The sequence below is a fragment of the Telmatherina bonti genome (genome assembly GCF_933228915.1).
Source record: "Telmatherina bonti genome assembly, chromosome: 5".
NCBI classification, from domain to species: Eukaryota; Metazoa; Chordata; class Actinopteri; order Atheriniformes; family Telmatherinidae; genus Telmatherina; species Telmatherina bonti.
Genome location: NC_136623.1, coordinates 23,974,945 through 23,996,008, shown reverse-complemented (window position 1 = coordinate 23,996,008; position 21,064 = coordinate 23,974,945). Strand labels below are relative to the sequence as shown.

The 21,064-nt window shown below is 42.4% G+C and overlaps 2 protein-coding genes across 2 annotated transcripts in view; both read left to right on the top strand.

Annotated features, from left to right (window-relative positions):
- Positions 1-2,460, top strand: part of smg9 (SMG9 nonsense mediated mRNA decay factor) — a 5,080-nt gene extending 2,620 nt beyond the window's left edge. The window contains 4 exon segments of the mRNA XM_079241124.1: positions 5-90; positions 1,150-1,418; positions 1,420-1,499; positions 1,949-2,460. Coding sequence (XP_079097250.1) covers positions 5-90; positions 1,150-1,418; positions 1,420-1,499; positions 1,949-2,027 — 514 coding nt within the window. The 3' untranslated portion in view covers positions 2,028-2,460.
- A 1,417-nt stretch (positions 2,461-3,877) lies between these two features.
- On the top strand, positions 3,878-5,962 carry LOC306755860 (urokinase plasminogen activator surface receptor-like). Its single transcript, XM_079240417.1, has 4 exons — positions 3,878-4,790; positions 4,872-5,018; positions 5,432-5,542; positions 5,659-5,962. The coding sequence occupies exons 1-4, from the start codon at positions 4,643-4,645 to the stop codon at positions 5,856-5,858; spliced, it is 606 nt and encodes a 201-aa protein (XP_079096543.1). The 5' UTR covers positions 3,878-4,642; the 3' UTR covers positions 5,859-5,962.
- The last annotated feature ends 15,102 nt before the right edge of the window (positions 5,963-21,064 follow it).

The window sequence follows — 21,064 nt, the reverse complement described above, 5'->3', positions numbered from 1 at the left end:
CCAGGCGGGAAGATTTCTGTCCAAGAAATCTGAAGAACATGCACATGGTGGTGGATAAACTAATGGCTCATTCTCACCTCAAATACAAAGGTACAAAAGTATTTTCTTCAAATTACAATATGTTTTTAAAGGCAAATTACGTGCAATGTAAAACTGAGTTGAAGTAATAAGAGGTTCATAATTCACAAGCACTTATGCATAGATTTATCTTAGAATGTGAGCCTGTTTTTAAAAGATGTTAAAACTCAAAATAGATATGATGTATTTTTTTTTTATAAACAATAGAGGAATGTTTCCTGTGCGCTGGTTGTTTCTGTAGCATGATTTGGCTAACTCAGTCTTTTAATGGAGATTGTGTGAATAAAAGTTATCTTTGGCCCGATTTAAAAAGTCAAAACAGTGTTATTATATATTCACAAAAATATGATGATTGCCTTACCATAATCAAATAAACTTAATTTGGTATGAAGAGCTGTACATAATAACAGCAGTGAGTAAATATCAAATTAAAATAATTTCAATTTCAAATTAAAAAGTTAAAAACTAGCCCTCACATGCCTTGGCAAGTAAAGTAACAAAGTTAAAAGCACATATAATATCCCCCCCCCCACCACACACACACACACACACACAATTCCATTTGACACAAACAAACAAACTCTAGTTTAATTTATCAGGCTTGATGCATGTAGAAAGGAAGCAATGTTTTGGGGATCCGCCCACATTGAGAGCCACCTCATCTTTGATCACAAAGGCCACCAACGCAGGAAGAATCCCAATCATGGCTGGCCAGTTCCCACATCGTAACAAGGGCAGTAACCCAACAACCATCCTGACAAGGGTGGTCACCGCATCGGTAACTCTGCAGACCGAGCAGACAAAGCCCCAGTCATGAAGGATCCCAATGAGGAAAACACTGAGATTCAAATAAAAATATAAAGAATAACAAAGATGAAATGAACCTAAAAATATTGAGGGGTAAGAAAAGGATATTTTACAGAGGCTTTGAAATTATTTGCTGGAAATCAGTGTTGGAAAAACCAAAGATCGAGCAATCCCAGTGACGATGTACTTAACCCAACACGATGCAAAGCACTATGGCAATTAGGCCCTGAGGCATCATCCCAAAATCTCATTTTTACTGCACAGGTACTCTGTCCATGCTGGACTGCAACGTCTTCCCAGGCCTGGGGCAGGATTATCTGGTCACTGAGGTCAACATGTTCCTGCTTCCTGTCCAAGATGGTGACGGCGACGATAATCTAAACAAAGCAGGTTGTTCAGAACTTATTGATGAAGCACAACCTCTTGTCTATTATATAAGGTTAAAATTAACCCTTTTGCATTGTTTCGGGTCAGGAACGTACCCACTCTTCTCTCTTCTTCCGGGGTACAGGGGACATCCCTCCTTCTCCACTAATGGTCTCGAAACTGCGCAGCCAAATACTTGCCATGCCGCGCTGTCAGCTGTCACACACCATCCTCACTGAGAAAAACTGGTTAAACTTCTCATACTAACTTGGGAATTTTCCATTTAAGAGGAAAAACCATAAGCTTAGTTTCCCCCAGAGTTAGTCTATCACCTTCAACTGCTCCTCAGTTAGGGAACAGTTTTGATTCATGTGTTGCTTCAACTAGTCTGAACCTGATGTTGCAGTGAAGAAATATCTGGCTGCACATAAATTTCACAATGGATGTAAAACAAAACAAGACTCTCTGGGAAACTGTGTTGAGCAACTATTACTAGTCAACCAGTACATATTTTAAAGCTAACTAAAAGTAAACTACACCTCACGCTGGGTTACATATTGGAATAAAAAACAGAAGTTGATTTGTGGCCTCTAATATGTACAACACTGCTCAAAACCTTTTTATTCTGCTGGCCTTTAATTTGGTTGAGCAGGATATTTCAACCCCATAATACTGCAAGTCATTTCTGTTTTTGCAGGTTTCACTACGCAGCTCGTATCTGGGATGGTGTGAAAAAGTCTTCGGCCCTCTCTGAATACAGCCGCCTGCTCTGCTAGCACCCTAGTTGAACCGCTGTTCTATGCAGAAGTGTTTTATTTCTGATACATAGATAATGTGGAAGACAAGTGTTTTGCTGAAAAACAGGAGGTTTGAAGTGAAACTAGAAAATGCTGGTGTATTTCAGACTGTCAAATTACATGTAGTAATTCAGTCTTCTGCTGCTACAAGCCAGAAAGTTTGCCTACCCCTGGTTTAAGGAAACGTCATGCCTATAGACAGGTGCAGGGTGATGACGGTAGTAATAAGAAAAAATAAATAAAAAGCAGACTTGTGAGAGATATAGCATTTTCTTTTTCTTTTGCAAGCTCTTATTAGTTGTCTGTGGCTGAAGATTTGTAAAACTGTGTTGCAAATTTTTTTTAAATAAAAATTGAGCTTTTTTTAAAAAAATTATTTTTACCTCCATTAAGGAGATTATGTTTTACCCGGGCGTTTATCTGTTTGTCTGTTTTTTGTGTTCAAGATAACTCAAACAGTTATGGACGGATTTTATTAAATTTTAGGGACTTTTTGGAAAGGTGAAAAGGAAAGAACGGATTTCATTTTCGTGGTTCTGAATCACCGTTTGGATCCAGGAACTTTTTAAAGGCCTTGTTGGAGGTTTTCACTCTCTGAGTGCTTTTCTAGTCTATTATCTGTAAATACCATTTTAAAAAAACAAGGCTTTTGTCATGAAACAGAAATAATAATAAAAAAAAAAAGAAACACGAAGAAGTTAGCTTCACATGATGAACCACCACTATTAAATTTGTTGACACGAGCCGAACATGCAATAACATGATGAATCCTACAGCAGCAAAGATCCACTATTGCTTTCATTTCCTTGTAAATTATGGTATAGTTTCGCTTTAGGTCAACTTTAAGCCTGTTGCAAATGCAAGACCTCACAGGGTTGGAGGGAAATAAATTTCTCTTATTTTTTCTTTCTTGCTTTTTTGTTTAGCACACATCTCCTGCATATGTGTTTAAAGGGGTGTTTAATTAGTTCAATCTGGGATAACATTAAAAATAAAACAAAGTCAATTCATGTCCACTTAAGTAGATTCCTAAGCAACTTGTTTTGTTCTTTACATTATTAAGTTTTTCTTTGTTTTGTTTTAATTGATGTATAATTTAACAGGGTTGTCATTTGCACTATGTTGTCCCTTGGTGCAAAAGGATATAACATTACTGTATAGTTAGCATACAGGGGTGTACCCATCTCTTTTTTTGTTATAGATTCTTTTCTTAATTTCTATTTTTCTTTTTAACAACACTCTATAAGCATTTGGGGAACTGTGTTGAATATTTTGGCAACATGCAGTTATATGTTAGATTCTGTCGCAACAAAGATTGTCCTTTGCTTTCATTTTCTTGGAAATGACAGCACAGTTTTGTTTTAGACCGACTTTTTTTTTTTTTTTTTTTTTTCTTCAGTTGTTACTTAACCCTCTTTGTTGAAGCCCCTGCTTTTCAGCCTTTCTGGCTACACAGAGAAATGAAACCAATGGTTTGTGCAGAACAGATCTGAAACTGAGGGGTTTGCAGGTTCCTCTTGGTACAGTAAATTTTTCTGGCACAGTTTTGCACAAAGCCATCATTCTGCATGTTACAATGCCTGACAGGACATTATTGAAAAAAACAATCAACGCAGTAAAATGAAAATTAAAATATCCATGCGTAGATCTAGTTTAATAACGCAGTGGCACAGAATGGAGATTTTACAGTTTTTTGAAACCCCTTGTCATTTGAAATGTCATACCAAAAACTTATATAAAACAACTGTTTATTTAAAGTTGTCAAAATCATGTTAGGAAAAATTTATTAAGTCTATTCAGCCTAAATAATATGCAGTAAACTTAAAACATGTCCAATATTTTATTATATTTCAAGACTTGCATTGTGACATTTGTGGGTTTTTTTTGTGGCTTTTGCATGTGTTATAACAGACAGCAGTCCCTCTGAAATGTGGTTCTTAAACGACTTTCTGTTCCCCTAAATTTCTCTTTTGACCTTCACTATTTCAAATATTATCTAAGACGCGCTGAGTCTGACATGTTTGCTTTGTGTCCCCCTCTCATTTTTTTAAACTTCCTAAAGAAGTAGATGGACAACTTAACCTACACCAAAGGAAACATCACCATTTAGTTGCATATGAAAACAATTCGCATAGAGAATAGTTTGGAATTCCTGATGCATAGAGGGTTAAAAATTAATTTAAAGTTGAATTGTAAAAAAAAACAGTAAATATAGTTTGATGTTAATTTAAGACTTATTGAAGGTGGGTTAACAGTCACTGGTGCAGGAGGGAGGAGCCTCTTTGGACCTATAAAGCCAGAACAGACTGAAATAAAACCTACTTGTGTCCCAAACACACAATGCATCTCCTTACTTTGGTCATTGGGATTTGGCTTCTCCCAAAAGGCAAGTTCTCTACTCTTTTTTTACTGCTTCGTTTTTCTTTTTCTCTTATCACGAAAAAAATCTGGTGAATTATCTGTTTACTTGGGTTTTAAATATGGTCAGTATTGCATTTTATTTAGAAATTAAGCAATGCCTTACTTCATAGTTCCCTTAATTTACTTTAGAAATAATGGAATGACACAGTATTGTTTTACGTTGTTGACAGTAAATGCTCTTTATGCTTATTGTTTTATCAGCCAGCACTCTCACATGTTATGAGTGTGTACCGGGAGTCTATGGAAGTTGCTCTGATACAACCAAAGAATGCCCCACAGCAGATCATCAGTGTGGAGCAGTCAGAGTTCTAACATATATAGGTATGGTTTGGAATATTGTGCCATGGTCATTTATCTCCTTCTTGGTACTGACTCAGTCCATAATTGTTGTTTTGGTTGCAGGTGATTTTAAAACTTCAGATATTCAAGCCAAAACCTGTGCCTTGGCTCAAGATTGTATTGAGGGTTCAATCAACTTTGGAAATGCTAAAACCATGATAACCAGCAAGTGCTGCAACTCTGACCGGTGCAACACCCAACCTGCCCCTGGTAATTTCCATCCTTAACCATTTCTAGTTGTGCAATTAAACTAGAGTGCTGAATTTTATACGACATGCAATGTGAATGCAGTAATATCAGAGTGAGAAAAAACATAGCTAAAACTAAGAATTTGTTAAGTCTGACTCTGAAGTAAAGCTTCAGAATAAATCATAAAAGTGAATAATACATCTTTTTCATATCATGACACATTGCATCAGAAAGGATGGTACAGAGTAAAAGTTGTATCACACTTCAAATAATTAAGGTTATAGATGTCTTAAGTTGCAAGTTTTGAATTTGTGTTGATAAAAACCTTTAGGATTATTTTTTACAAGTCATTAGATTTTTAGGTTTTTAAACAGTTAAATCACATGTTAGGGAAAAATACTTGTAAATTGGGTAATTGATGTTTTATGTTGCAGATGCCATCCAGTCCTTACCAAATGGCAAAAAGTGCTTCGGCTGTGTAGGAGAAACATGCGATAACACTTTAAACTGTGAAGGAAGCGAGGACCACTGCATCAAAACAACATGTAAGTGACCTGCCTCTTAATCTGTTCTCCACAACACTCTCTGCTCTGAACAATGTTAAGTATTTCGAATTTTAAACAGTGAATAATAAGTTATAACAATATTTTCATTCTCTCAGTGACTGTAGAAGGAAAAAAGATGACAGTGAAGGGCTGTGCCTCCAAACTGATGTGCACAGCAGCGTCAAATCCACAACTTTCAGGACTCATTGGAGCAGTGGACTGCTGCCAGGGGGACTTCTGCAACAGTGCCAGCAGTGCAAGTGCTGGCCTGCTGCTGTTGGTGGTGCCACTTATTTCTTTAGTCTTGGTTTCTTAGCTGTTTAAACAGCAGTATAATGCCCAGTTTATTTCATCTTTGTGTAATTAAAGAGTTAACAACCCTTCAAAAGACGCATGTGACAAAAGTAAAAACATTTTAGTCAGGTGTAATGCTATGGAAAGCCAAAAAGTTATTTGCTTCTTGTGGTTATTCTTTGCAAGTGTGCGTTTGTGTGTTTTCAGTTAAAATCAATAAATACTGATGGAAATTTGTTGTTCAGTGCTTTTAGCAACTAAATGTTTTCTTTTGTACACAGAAATGTTTTAACGTTATTGATGAAAAATTAAATAAACTTTTACTTTATCAGTCTCCCTTTAGAATTTTTATTTTGGCCTTTTTTTTATACTCACTTGAATAAAATTTACATTCAGATTATCTTAGAGAATGTGTCAAATACCGATAGAGCATATGATGAGTTTAAGAATATTTAAATTCCTATATGATAAAAGATTTCCATATTATATGCTACAGTAGGAAGCAAAAGTATAAAGATCATCAGTGGATGTCAAAGGGATTACACAATGCTTGTAAAAAGAAAAACGTATTATACAGAGAGTACATACAATGCAGAACCAAAGATGCAGAAAATGAAATAAAAAAATAAGTTACAAATGTAAAAATAAGTTACAAAAAAGTTAATATGAAGAATTGTAAAAAAGATAATTATTGGATCCAGGAACCTTTTAAAGGCCTTGTTGGAGGTTTTCACTGTCTGAGTGCTTTTTGTAGTCTATTATCTGTACCATTTTAAATACCATTTTAAGAAACAAGGCTTTTGTCATGAAATAGAAATAAAAAAAAAAAAAAAAAACATGAAGAAGTTAGCTTCACATGATTAACCACCACTATTAAATTTGTTGACATGACCGAACATGCATGATGAATCCTACAGCAGCAAAGATCCGCTATTGCTTTCATTTTCTTGTAAATTATGGTATAGTTTCGCTTTAGGTCAACTTTAAGCCTGTTGCAAATGCAAGACCTCACAGGGTTGGAGGGAAATAAATTTCTCTTATTTTTTCTTTCTTGCTTTTTTGTTTAGCACACATCTCCTGCATATGTGTTTAAAGGGGTGTTTAATTAGTTCAATCTGGGATAACATTAAAAATAAAACAAAGTCAATTCATGTCCACTTAAGTAGATTCCTAAGCAACTTGTTTTGTTCTTTACATTATTAAGTTTTTCTTTGTTTTGTTTTAATTGATGTATAATTTAACAGGGTTGTCATTTGCACTATGTTGTCCCTTGGTGCAAAAGGATATAACATTACTGTATAGTTAGCATACAGGGGTGTACCCATCTCTTTTTTTGTTATAGATTTTTTTCTTAATTTCTATTTTTCTTTTTAACAACACTCTATAAGCATTTGGGGAACTGTGTTGAATATTTTGGCAACATGCAGTTATATGTTAGATTCTGTCGCAACAAAGATTGTCCTTTGCTTTCATTTTCTTGGAAATGACAGCACAGTTTTGTTTTAGACCGACTTTTTTTTTTTTTTTTTTTTCTTCAGTTGTTACTTAACCCTCTTTGTTGAAGCCCCTGCTTTTCAGCCTTTCTGGCTACACAGAGAAATGAAACCAATGGTTTGTGCAGAACAGATCTGAAACTGAGGGGTTTGCAGGTTCCTCTTGGTACAGTAAATTTTTCTGGCACAGTTTTGCACAAAGCCATCATTCTGCATGTTACAATGCCTGACAGGACATTATTGAAAAAAACAATCAACGCAGTAAAATGAAAATTAAAATATCCATGCGTAGATCTAGTTTAATAACGCAGTGGCACAGAATGGAGATTTTACAGTTTTTTGAAACCCCTTGTCATTTGAAATGTCATACCAAAAACCTATATAAAACAACTGTTTATTTAAAGTTGTCAAAATCATGTTAGGAAAAATTTATTAAGTCTATTCAGCCTAAATAATATGCAGTAAACTTAAAACATGTCCAATATTTTATTATATTTCAAGACTTGCATTGTGACATTTGTGGGTTTTTTTGTAGCTTTTGCATGTGTTATAACAGACAGCAGTCCCTCTGAAATGTGGTTCTTAAATGACTTTCTGTTCCCCTAAATTTCTCTTTTGACCTTCACTATTTCAAATATTATCTAAGATGCGCTGAGTCTGACATGTTTGCTTTGTGTCCCCCTCTCATTTTTTTAAACTTCCTAAAGATCCACTATTGCTTTCATTTCCTTGTAAATTATGGTATAGTTTCGCTTTAGGTAAACTTTAAGCCTGTTGCAAATGCAAGACCTCACAGGGTTGGAGGGAAATAAATTTCTCTTATTTTTTCTTTCTTGCTTTTTTGTTTAGCACACATCTTCTGCATATGTGTTTAAAGGGGTGTTTAATTAGTTCAATCTGGGATAACATTAAAAACAAAACAAAGTCAATTCATGTCCACTTAAGTAGATTCCTTTAGATTTATTTTGGCCTTTTTTATACTCAGTTGAATAAAATTTACATTCAGATTATCTTAGAGAATGTGTCAAAGCATGTAAATACAGTATTATATGCATAAACAATGGACACAATGCTCCGCCAATCATAACATGGTTCTCAGTTCTTTCTGTATGAAAGTTTTTTCTTTGTAATGTATTCTCATTAGCAAAACTGCAGTTGCAACCTTTACTTTTATGGATTTTGAGATGTACATTGAAAATTTGTATGTGATTATATCCTACCATAATCTGAAAATGAAAGAAAACATTGAGACTTGAAAGTCTGTTTTTCAAATATAAAAGAGTGAAATAAAGTTTTGGAAGTCTGAAGTTTCTAAACTTTAAAAAGTATTTTGAAAGTCTGAAAATAGTTTGAACCTCTGCAATCATAATTTGTATTTGTAAATGTTCATAAGCATAACATGCATATTACAGAGTTTCATTCTCACATTTTCAAATCTTCAAACCTCTTGTTGCACACTTGCGGTTCTCAAATAGACATTTTCAAAGTTTCAAATATAGCATTGTTGTCCCCTCACAGTTTGCAAAAAATATTTCAAACCCTGTTATGAGATCTGATAACTGCAATGTGCGTGTTTGCAAGAGTTTAGAAACCCTGAAGCTTGAAAAAGTTTCAAAGCCCAAATTCATCGTCACACTGCTGCAACACCATTCTGGCTCTGTGGTGTGGTGAACTGAGTCCATGTAACTGCAAACATGGTGTAGCACACTTTGTATTTAATTCCTTGTTGTCTTCAAATCATTTAAAAATCATTTATTGGCACAAGATTGGGAAATATTACAAAAAATACCGATAGAGCATATGAGTTTAAGAATATTTAAATTCCTATATGAAAAAAATGTCCCTATTATATGCTACAGTGGGAAGAAAAAGTATAAAGATAATCAGTGGATGTCAAAGGGATTGCACAATGCTTGCAAAAAGAAAAACGTATTATACAGAGAGTACATAAAATGCAGAACCAAAGATGCAGAAAATGAAATTAAAAAAATGTTACAAATAAGTTACAAATGTTACAAAAAAGTTAATATGAAGAATTGTACAAAAGATTAAGAGCAGCAAATATAATTTTGACAGTAAATGGAAGATATTAAATAAATTACAAATAAATCCCAGAGAAATTACCCAGTGTTTAAGAAAATGGAAATACCATCAGTAACAAATATGAAATTGTAAATAGTTTTACATACAATTCCAAGTTCCACCCACAATTATTAACTATTTGACAGAAAGCAATCAACACAATGTTTTTAATGCCTGTTGATGAAAAGGAGGTCATTGATATAGTCAGTACGTGTAAAAACAAAACATACTGATTATCATGATATAGATATGAAAATGGTGAAATATGCCATTGATGCAATTGTCACATAGTTCTTGTGATTCCAGACAACTTCCCACTACTAAGGAACGGGTTTCCAGACAAGTGTCAGGGGAAAAAAAAGTCTTTTCTTTAAGACGATCATTTAAAAATTGTCCCACACAAGGTCAGGGAAGTGGGTCAGCCTTGGGTAGTCCAGTCACCTGCAGGGGGGCGAAAATCAATTGCAGCCAGCATGGGGCGTGTCCTCCTGGATGCAGTCTGCTGTTTGCGCCACTGCCCGCCTTGGATTCAGCCACGCCACTGCCAGGGAAGACACATACAAGGAGGGCAAAGACACTTCCGTATGGGGATCCAGCCCACCCACACACAACAGCTAAGAGTGTTGACCTTCCTTTGACTTAGCTGTTTGTTAGCATTCGGTTCTCTGCAGGCTGGTGATCCTTGCTTCAAATCTGACGCAGTGTCTCAATGCTCTTTTCATGCTCCGTGAGCAGTCACAGTCGCACATGCTGTCCCTCCTCATTGCTGTTGCCAGCATCTGTGCCAGTCTGAGCTTCAGTCTCCCACAGCTGCTCCCTTTTATGCAATCCTCTGCCAATCCTCTGGCAGGGATGAGGCATGCCAGCTGTGGCTAATTGTTAATCAGTCCCCTCGCCCACAAAATCAAATCCAACACAAGATCATGCATAAAAACAATAAAACCAAAACATAAGGGCAAGGTTTTTCTGATAAATAGTTCTCCACTTTGACACAATCTCAAAACCACTTACTTACATATTCAACTTGTCCTTACAAACAGGTCAATTTCCAAATAAAAAGATAGCCAAAGTCATCCCGCTGTTTAAGACGGGGAAAAAAAGTACTTGTCAGTGGCTGAGGGGATTCAAATACAATTGCAAGCTTAATAAAAGTCTGCCCTCATAGCCACAATGGTCCTCCTAAAAAGGCAGGGTGAGCAGAGTTAAGGCCACACTAAAAACTCAAATAGTTAATCAGTTTATTAAAATCCAGCAGCTTTAAACATATGTCCTCGTGGAGTCCTCTGCTGTGCAACACGGCGTTTAGGTGGCTTCGTCGTCTCTCTCCCTCGCCGCGCTGCCGCACTCCCAGCCAGCCTGCAGAAAAGAACAGATGCGGCAGTCCACCGTACAAAGAGCTTCCTCACTCCTCCCACCTGGCTCCGCAACCAGCCTCCAGTTCTAGGTCTGATTAGTCTTACTCACGCTTTTCCCGGGCCACGTAAGGTTTCCGGCGGCCCAGGGCTGAGTAGTCAGGCCAACGACCTCAGAACTGCTGCACTTCCGGTTTCCCGATCCTGCCTCCGCTCCTGGCGAGTGAGCTGCACGTCCGGCTCTGTTCCTCTGCCATTCTTCTCTGCCATCTCACTACCACAGCTGTGGCTCCACTTAAATAATGTCCAGGTGCACGCAGCTGTTCCTGCTCATTATTTAGCTGCGGGATGGATGGGCCTCAAAAGGGATTGGTGGCAGCACACAATTTAAAATACACAACAATCCAATCTAAAACAAGCATGCACTGTAACAAATCAAATGTAAAACTAATCTTTGGCCCAATCACATACCCCCATTGCTAAATGTTAGCAGTCCCTGTAACAGTCATTGTCTGTAACGCTATGGTGGTACTCCCAAGTTCCTCCTGGACAAGCGATGCAGCTGCTCTCCTTCCATGGGCACTATCGGCATGGGAATGCAATAAACCATTGGCAGTTCTTTAGGGCCCTCTGTGTATGACTGCAGAGGGGTAGACGCTTGTTGCCAGGGGTCCCCCGTACACAGCTTAAGAGAGTTCCTATGCAACACTTTCTCCTTGCCCCCCTTTCTCTGGCCTAACTTTATACACCAGTCCTGTATCGCCAACCAGGGTCATAATCACATGAGGTACAGGATCCAAAAAGCTATGCAACTTACCCTGTCCCTGCCTGTTACGGCACCTGACCCACACTCGTTCCCCAGGCAACAACGGGGCAGCACCAGCCCTCTGATCGTACTGGGTTTTCATCTGTTCTGCTTTCTTGGACATCTCAGCATGGGCCAGGCCATATGCAAAGATAAGTTTCTGATGATGATCATGAACCCTGTCACTCAAGTCACCATGTGAGCATTGTGCTGGGACACCCAGGCTCATGTCTATGGGGAGTCTGACATGTCGACTAAACATCAAGTATGCAGGTGCAAATCCTGTTGCGCTGTGTACCGTATTGTTGTAAGCCAGAAGCAGTTGTGGTAGGTATTCCGCCCACCTGCTTTGCTTTTCAGTCTCAAGAGTCTGAAGCATACACAGTAGGGTCTGGTTTAATCACTCTACCCTCCCATTCCCTGCAGGATGATAGGGGGTGGTTCTACTTTTAGCAATGCCATACAAATCACAAAGTTCTTTCAGAAGAGCTGACTCAAAATTTGGCCCCTGATCTGAATGGAACCGAACAGGGCAACCAAAACTTTGAATGATTTCTGTCCAAATTGCACGCACTGTAGTTTTGGCAGTCTGATCATGGGTGGGTACAGCCCAAGCATAACGGGTGAACATGTCTGTCATGACTAAGATGTTCTGATAACTATCCTGTGGTCTGCTAAGGGAGAGAAAATCCAAAGCTACCACCTCTAATGGATAGTTCACAGTAACAGGATTTAGAGGAGCCCTTGGTTCAGTCTTACCTTTTTGTTGTTAAGGAATAGTGTAGGAAAGCGCCTCCAAGAAGTTAGGCACACAGATGCTTCTCAACCCGATTCTTTTATTTTGGTCACTGGTTGGGGCAGTGAAGGACTGGCTGAAAACTGGAAGGCAGGGGGCAGGCTGATAGGCTGAAGACTGGAAGGCAGGGGGCAGGCTGGGCAGGCTGAAGACTGGAAGGCAGGAGGCAGGCTGGGCAGGCTGAAGACTGGAAGGCAGGACAGGCTGAAGACACTGGCAAGCAGACGAACTGGCAATGGCTGGAGAGCAGTCCTCAGTTTTATCAGCCAGGCTGGAACGAGGAACAGCTGCAGCCAATCAGTCAGGATGCACCTGAGGAAAAACATCACATCTTTCCAGGCCCAACAGTACCCCCACCTCAACGGGGGCCTCCTGGCCCCCCAGGCTTGTGAGGATGGGAACGGAAAAAAGCAGAAATCAACGAAGGGTCCAAAACAAAAGCCCACGGAACCCAGGACCGTTCCTCAGGGCCATAGCCCTCCCAATCCATCAAAAACTGCAATCCCCGGCCCCGATAATGAGAATTCAAAAGACGACGAACCGAAAACGCAGGATCCCGATCCACAAGACGGGGGGGGGGGGGGGGGGGGGGGGGGGGCGGAGGCCTGGAAGGAGGGGCCAAAGCAGAAGTAGAGACCGGCTTGAGTTGAGAGACATGGAAAGTCGGGTGAATTCTCATGGTCCTGGGCAACTTGAGACGCACCGTTGTGGGATTGATGACCTTAATGATGTCAAACAGACCAATGTAACGGGGAGAGAGCTTCTTCGACTCAGTATGTAAGGGAACATTGGCAGCAGACAACCACACCTTGTCACCAATGCAGTAGGCGGGGGCCGGAGACCGGCGGCGGTCCGCATAGTCCTTAGATCTCCCCACAGACTTAAGCAAGGCGGTCCTCACCTCCCTCCAAATCCTCCGGCACCGGTTGAGGTGATGCTGTACAGAGGGAACCGACAAGTCACGTTCCTGAGAAGGGAACAATGGGGGCTGATATCCCAAGGAACATTCAAACAGGGATTTGCCAGAGGCAGAGCTGACGAGAGAGTTATGGGCATATTCAATCCAAGGTAGGAACTTGCTCCATGAACTCTGGTTAGCACCTGTCACACATCAGATAGTCGCCTCTAATTCTTGATTGAAGCGTTCAGTCTGACCATTAGTTTGGGGATGATGACCGGAGGAGAGACTGACAGAAGCACCAAGAGCAGTGCAAAAAGCTGACCAAACCCTAGATGTGAACTGGGGTCCCCTGTCACTGACAATGTCCAGTGGTATACCATGTAGACGGAAAACATGATAGACCAAATGATCAGCAGTCTCTGAAGCTGTGGGCAGTTTGGGCAGAGCAACTAAATGGTCAGCCTTGGAGAAACGGTCAATGACTGTAAGAATAACAGTCTTGCCAAGGGGTACAGGTAACCCAGTGATGAAGTCTAAGGCAATATGGGACCATGGTCGACTGGGGACAGGAAGGGGTCTGAGGAGTCCAGGAGGACGTTGATGGGATGCTTTGGAGCGGCTGCAGTTGGGACAAGCACGGACAAAAGCGCGAACATCTGCCGCCATACTGGGCCACCAGAAAGTGCGTTGCAGGAAGGTGAGAGTTCGATTCATGCCAGGATGACAAGTTAGCCGGGAAGAATGCCCCCATTGAAGAACCTGGGAACGCACCACAGACGGGACAAACAGTTTGCCAGGGGGTCCCCCTCCAGGATCTGGTTCTTCTCGTTGAGCCTGCCTGATCTTGGTCTCCAGGTCCAAGTGAGAGCAGCCACAATCCGTGAAGCAGGTAAGATGGTCTCAGTTGTTTGTTCTACAGCTGAATGCAAACGGGACAAGGCATCGGGTTTAATATTAGACCCAGGTCGGTAAGAAATTGTGAAGTCAAATCTGTCAAAGAACAGGGACCAATGAGCCTGCCGGGAGTTTAGACGCTTAGCTGTTTGCAGGTAAGACAGATTTTTGTGATCAGTCCACACTATGAACGAATGTTTTGCCCCCTCCAGCCAATGACGCCATTCCTCCAAGGCAAGTTTTATAGCCAGCAACTCACGGTTTCCAACATTGTGATTCTGTTCAGCTGAAGTTAGACAGCGGGAATAAAAGGCACAAGGATGGAGTTTTCCATCGGATTCCGCCCGTTGAGAAAGTACAGCCCCAACCCCCACTTCAGAGGCATCCACCTCAAGGATGAACTGTCGGGCCGGATCAGGTTGTGCAAGAATGGGGGCAGAGACAAAACGGCGCTTCAATACCTGAAAGGCCTCCTCAGCCTCTGGGTTCCAGGAAAACGGAACCTTAGTTGAAGTCAGTCTAGTAAGTGGAGCGGCAATACTACTGAAGCTCTTGATGAAGCGTCTGTAGAAATTTGAGAAAAGCGCTGAAGTTGTTTCCTATTCTCTGGAGTTGGCCAGTCAGCAACTGCCTGAATCTTGGAGGGGTCAGCCATAAGCTGTCTTTTCTGGATGATATGACCAAGAAACCCAACCATGTTCACATGGAACTCACACTTCTCACCCTTCACGAAAAGTTTATTTTCAAGGAGTCGTTGTAGAACCTTGTGAACATGGATTTCATGCTCAGACTCTGTACGGAAAAAAATGAGAATGTCATCCAAGTACACAAACACAAAACGATTCAGGAAGTCCCTCAAAATGTCATTCACTAGAGCCTGAAAAACTGCTGGTGCATTGGTTAACCCAAAGGGCATAACCAGATACTCAAAGTGCCCCAAAGGTGTGTTGAATGCTGTTTTCCACTCATCTCCATCACGAATGCGGACAAGATGGTATGCATTCCTAAGGTCCAATTTTGTGAATATCTGAGCTCCATCTAGGATTTCAAATGCTGAACTGAGCAATGGAAGAGGGTACTTATTCTTTTTTGTGATGGCATTGAGACCTCTGTAGTCAATACAGGGGCGTAGGGATCCGTCTTTCTTTTTGACGAAGAAGAAACCTGCTCCCAAAGGAGAGGATGATGGGCAGATTATACCGGCGGCCAAGAGAGAGAGCAGTCCTCAGTTTTATCAGCCAGGCTGGAACGAGGAACAGCTGCAGCCAATCAGTCAGGATGCACCTGAGGAAAAATATCACATCCTTCCAGGCCCAACATTTGTAGGCTGCACACAACACACCCTGTCTGGAAACCCCACACCTCCTTTTCCATGTCGCTCCAGTAGAAGTGCCATCTTATCTTGGTCAGGGTCCTGTTTGTTCCTGCATGTGCTGCAGCTTCATGACATTTCCTCCACACTCCCTGGTGTTTAGAGGTGGGACACACAATTTGGAAGTGTTGTTCACAAGTGACATCATCAACAACCTTGCGACAAAGAACTCCTTCATGGATGCAGAGCTTCTATATTGCTTTAACAGCTTGATACTGTCGAGAGAAATCATACCCCATTTTGGTGGGGTAGGAGCCTTGTTCCACAAACCTTCTCACTGATTGAAGGTTGGCGTCTGCTTGTTGTTCAGCCACCCAGTCTATACTATCCACCTGGGTGTCAGATCCTTGTCCTACTACTGTTGCTTAAGTAACTGGCTCCTGTGGGCATCTTACAGTCTGTGGCAAATCTTCCACTGGAAACCTGGAGAGTGCATCAGCATTTGTGTTTTCCCTCCCAGCCCGGTACTTCACCTCGAAATCAAATGATGCCAGCTGGGCCACCCACCACTGCTCCACAGCTCCCAATTTGGCGGTCTGTAGGTGGGCAACAGGGTTATTGTCCGTATACACTACAAACTTTGCCCCAGTAAGGTAGTCCTTAAACTTTTCTGTGATTGCCCACTTTAGTGCCAGCAACTCCAACTTAAAGGAGCTGTAATTGGCATCATTCCTTTCAGTCGGATGCAAGCTGCATCTGGCATAAGCAATCACTCGTTCCTTACCTTCCTGTAGCTGAGCCAACACAGCTCCCAGTCCCTGATGACTGGCATCTGTATAGAGCACAAAAGGTTTGGAAAAGTCAGCATATGCAAGAACTGGGGCTTCAGTGAGCTTTTGTTTTAGTGTGTCAAATGCAACATTTGCCTCAGCGGACCAATTTAGAGGACATGCACTCAGATGTTTATTATGGGGTATACCAACTAACAGAGAGTTCAGTGGTCGGGCGACTTTAGCAAACTCCGGAACAAACCTTCGGTAGTACCTGGCCAGGCCTAGAAATGCCTTCAGTTCCTTGGCTGTCGCGGGAACAGGCCAGTCAACAACTGCTGATATCTTCGCCAGGGTCCGGTCGCATTCCCATCTGATCAACAACATGGCCCAAAACGTTCACCTGCTTGCAGAGAAGATTACATTTTTCTGGTCGTAGTTTGAAGCCATGCCGTCACAAACATTCAAGAACCTCCTCAAGGTTGTTCATGTGGGTTGTAAAGTCTGGGGAGCACACAATGATGTCATCAAGGTAAACTAACACAGACTCTGAAATTTGCCCACTTAGACACTGCTGCATCAGTTGTTGGAATGTTGCTGGGGCATTACACAGTCCAAACGGCATCCACTGAAACTCGAAGAGCCCCAAGGGTGTGGTAAAGGCAGTTTTCTCCCTGTCTTGTGGAGCCACTTCCACTTGCCAGTACCCACTGGCCAGATCCAAAGTGGAAAACCATTTGGTTTGCGTCATGGAGGTGAGAGTCTCCTCTATCCGTGGAAGAGGAAAGGCATCCTTGTGGGTTACAGAATTGAGCTTCCGATAATCAACACAAAATTGCCAATTTCCATCTTTCTTTTTAACCATGACAATAGGGGCTGCCCAACGGCTACAACTCTCCGAGATTATTCCGCTTTGCAGCATATTGGCCAGCAGGGACCTCATGTCTTTGTATAGGAGAGGTGGTAGGGGTCTAAACCGCTGCCTTATAGGGGCTGCCTCACCTGTAGAAATATGGTGCCTCACCACATCAGTCCTCCCAAAGTCTTCCTCATGGCTAGAAAACACCTTCCTCCATTTCTGCAATAAAGCCGTTAGTTGTCCCCTTTCCTCCTGGCTAAGATCTTGTCTATCAGCCAGCTCCAATATGTCAAATCCCGGCTCTTGCTCCATACTCGTCATGTCCACTAGACCCACCACCATAACACCATTCACAGAGTCACAGATCAATATCTTGGCCACCATAGATATTTCTGTCATCCACCTGGAAAAGCTGCCCAAGCTTTTGGTATTGTCCTATGGGGACAGGAAACTCATTTAGATTACGGATGCAGACAGGAACCCTGCCTTGTCTTACCACAGTGATTGTATGTGCTGCCTTAATGGCACTAGATTCTGGGAGTGCCTCAATTAATCCATAATATTCACATCCTCCCCTGGCTTTTGTGCATCCCCACACCACCACTTCACTTCTGGCTGTAATGGTTATACCTTTACGGCTTGCAGGCCAGACATGTCCCAGGAACCCATCTTCTGCAACAACTGCAGTCCACTGACACACTGCGAAGGCTTCCCTCCATACCCCCTGAGACTTGGGGTTCTGACAGGAAAATGGCACTGCTCCCCCTGGACTTTTGAAAACAGTATTCCAGCAAGCCTCGATGACATTCATTCCTATAATCAGTGGGTTAGACGAAAACTCATCCCTAACAATGAAGACACCACGTTGATTAACCTGGTGACCTTCAATCTGAAAGTCCATAGTAGCATAGCCAAGGCAAGGTATGCTTAGGCCATTAGCAGCCTTCAGTTTAATCATTGATGGGAATTGTTCCACTGTGTAGTATGGAAAATGCTTTTGGAACATACAACGATGCATCAAGGTAGTCTGCGAGCCCGTGTCCAAGGGTCCATGCATCAACACACCATTCATCAACACTTCAACATGGGGGCAGTTACCAATTAAGGACGATGGTGGCCCAGTAAGATTGTGCTGCCTTATCCCTGCCACCTGGGCCCCAGTGGCAGGAGGATCTAGTTTAACTGCTGGGTTAACACTCTACGTTCCCTACAGTGTCAAGCCATGTGTCCAGCCTGTTTGCAACGCGTACAGATGGGCTTACCGTCAGCTGCCCACATGTTGGAGGCCTCTTGCCTGTAGGTGTGTGCACGCTGTGCAGTGTAACCTACATGAGTATGTGTGTCCGTTTTCAGCTCTTTCAGAAGTTCATCCTTCAGGTCTTTCAGTTGATCCTTCAACTCTGTCATAACCTCCTGTTTGAGTTCAGCTTTCCAATCTGACCACTGTGAACGAGAGCACAAATTATTTGCCCGTCCCACTACTGCGCACGTTACCTCGGGTCGCCATGATCCACGCTGTTCCTCTACAAAACAGTTCTTTTAGCCTGAGGACATAAGACTGCAGAGGTTCATCAGGCTTTTGCACACAGCCATAAAACTGTGCCCTGACTGTTGATGCTGAAACCTGTTCTTTATAAATTTTATCTAGGGCTAGGAATATTTTGGCAGCAGTATTGTGCTCCTCTTCATTCATGACGCAAATTTGTCTTTTTGCGACACCTGTCAGTGCTCCCAATAAAATGCCAACTTTATGAGGTTCTGTAAAACCCCCATATTGTACAAGTCCCTGTAACTGTTCCCGCCATTCTGCATATTTAAGATCTGATTCTGGCCCACTAAACTTAGGCACCCATGGGGCACCAGGAAACACAGGCATCATCATCCTTCTAAACTAAAACACCCAGAATAAAAAAATTAAGAAAATATATGTATAAAAAAATAAAAAATCAATTTTCAGCCACTCTGCTCAACCCTGATCCTGCCGACAACGCCAGAAATTTGTCAGTGGCTGAGGGGATTCAAATCCAATTGCAAACTTAATAAAAGTCTGCCCTCGTAGCCACAATGGTCCTCCTAAAAAGGCAGGGTGAGCAGAGTTGAGGCTACACTAAAAACTCAAATAGTTAATCAGTTTATTAAAATCCAGCAGCTTTAAACATATCACACAGATCCGGCTGGCCGCCTCAGTAACAGAGGCACGGAACACAGCCCATTCAGACTCAATGTCCCCTGCCTCACTCGGGACATGGTTGAAGCTCTGCTGAAGGTGGGAGTTGAAGCTCTCTCTGACGGGGGACTCAGCCAGACGTTCCCAGCAGAACCTCACAACATGTTTGTGCCTGCCAGATCTGACCAGCTTCCTCCCCCACCATCTGAGCCAACTCACCACCAGGTGGTGATCAATTGACAGCTCCGCCCCTCTCTTCACCCGAGTGTCCAAAGCATGTGGCCGCAGGTCCGACGATACAACTACAAAAACGATCATTGAACTCTGGCCCAGGGAATCCTGATGCCAGGTGTACTTATGGACACTCTTATGTTGGAACATGGTGTTCGTTATGGACAATCCATAACGAGCACAGAAGTCCAATAAGGGGGGCCCTCCCAATCACTCCCCTCCAGAAAGGACTCCAGAAAGGGTGGCTACTCTGAACTATAAACACAGACAACAGTCTGGACCCGTCCCCCCACCGGAAGGCGGAGGGAAACTACCCTTTCATCCACTGGGTTAAACCCCAACGTGCAGGCACCAAGCTGGGGGATGATGAGAATGCCCACACCCGTCGGCGCCTGTACCCATGAGCAACTCCAGAGTTAAAGAAAGAGCAGCCCCTCTCGAGGGTACTGGTTCCAGAGCCCAAGCCATGCGTCGAGGTAAGTCCAACTATATCTAGCCGGAACCGCTCAACCTCGCGAACAAGCTCAGGCTCCTTCCCCACCAGAGAGGTGGCATTCCCCGTCCCTAGAGCCAGCTTCTGCAGCCATGGGCCCCACGGAAGGTGGGGCCCATGGCTGACCCTGACCGGGCCCCATGGGCGAAGGCCCGGCCATCAGACGCTCGCTCTCGTACCCCACCTCCAGGCCTGGCGTCCGGGCAAGGGAGCATTTATGCCCAGGTTTGTCGTCGTCATAGGGGTCAATGAGTCGTGCTTGGTCTGGTCCCTCCCATAGACACCTGTTTGCCATGGGTGACCCTACCAGGGGCATAAAGCCCCAGACAACATAGCTGCTAGGATCTTCGGGACGCACAAACCCCTCCACCACAATAAGGTGACGATAAGGCAACTAAAAAGTCAAAATACATAATTCCTACATGTCCGTTCAACACATCCAGATGAGTGTAGACCTGATGATGCATAATCAGGGGGGGCATTGTCCACTCCAATGTGTTCCTGATGTGCAAACTGAAGCAGGTCTACTACATGTGTCATAGAAAGTCTCAGCCAGAGGAGTAGTGATCTTTCCAGGTTATTCATAATGTCAGATGTAGGTGCTACTGGTCTGTAATTTTTTCTTTGTTGGTTGCCCTACTGTGGGTACTGGAATAAGATATGATCGTCTGCCACAGAAGAGGGACCCTCCTCTTGACAGGTTCTGCCAGCTGACTGGCACAGGATTGAACAGGTGTGAACATTTGCCATCCGGGGCTGATATCTTTCCAGGATACACCGACCGAAACTCCTTCCACACATCATCCACTGAAAAGGGAGACCAGTGGGTGCTGCATCAAACCTGTTGTAAAACAGGTTGAACTTATTAGACTTATACGCATCACCCATCGCTGCCTGGTTGTCTTTATCCTGCAACCAGTGATGGTCCTTGTGACCTTCCACACCTGCTTAATGTTATGGTGTGTATCAAGTTTCCATGTTCTCCCTGGGGTTCTCTCCAGATACCTCAACATCCTCCCACTGTTCAAAAACACATGAGGTAATTGGTTACCCTAAATTCTCACTATGAGTGA

Excerpts from the sequence above, each read along its gene's own strand:
- LOC306755860 (XM_079240417.1), top strand. The coding sequence starts at position 4,643 with ATGCTCTTTATGCTTATTGTTTTATCAGCCAGCACTCTCACATGTTAT. Across the intron at positions 5,019-5,431 it reads CAACACCCAACCTGCCCCTG|ATGCCATCCAGTCCTTACCA; the intron begins GTAATTTCCATC and ends TTTATGTTGCAG. Across the intron at positions 5,543-5,658 it reads CCACTGCATCAAAACAACAT|TGACTGTAGAAGGAAAAAAG; the intron begins GTAAGTGACCTG and ends TCATTCTCTCAG.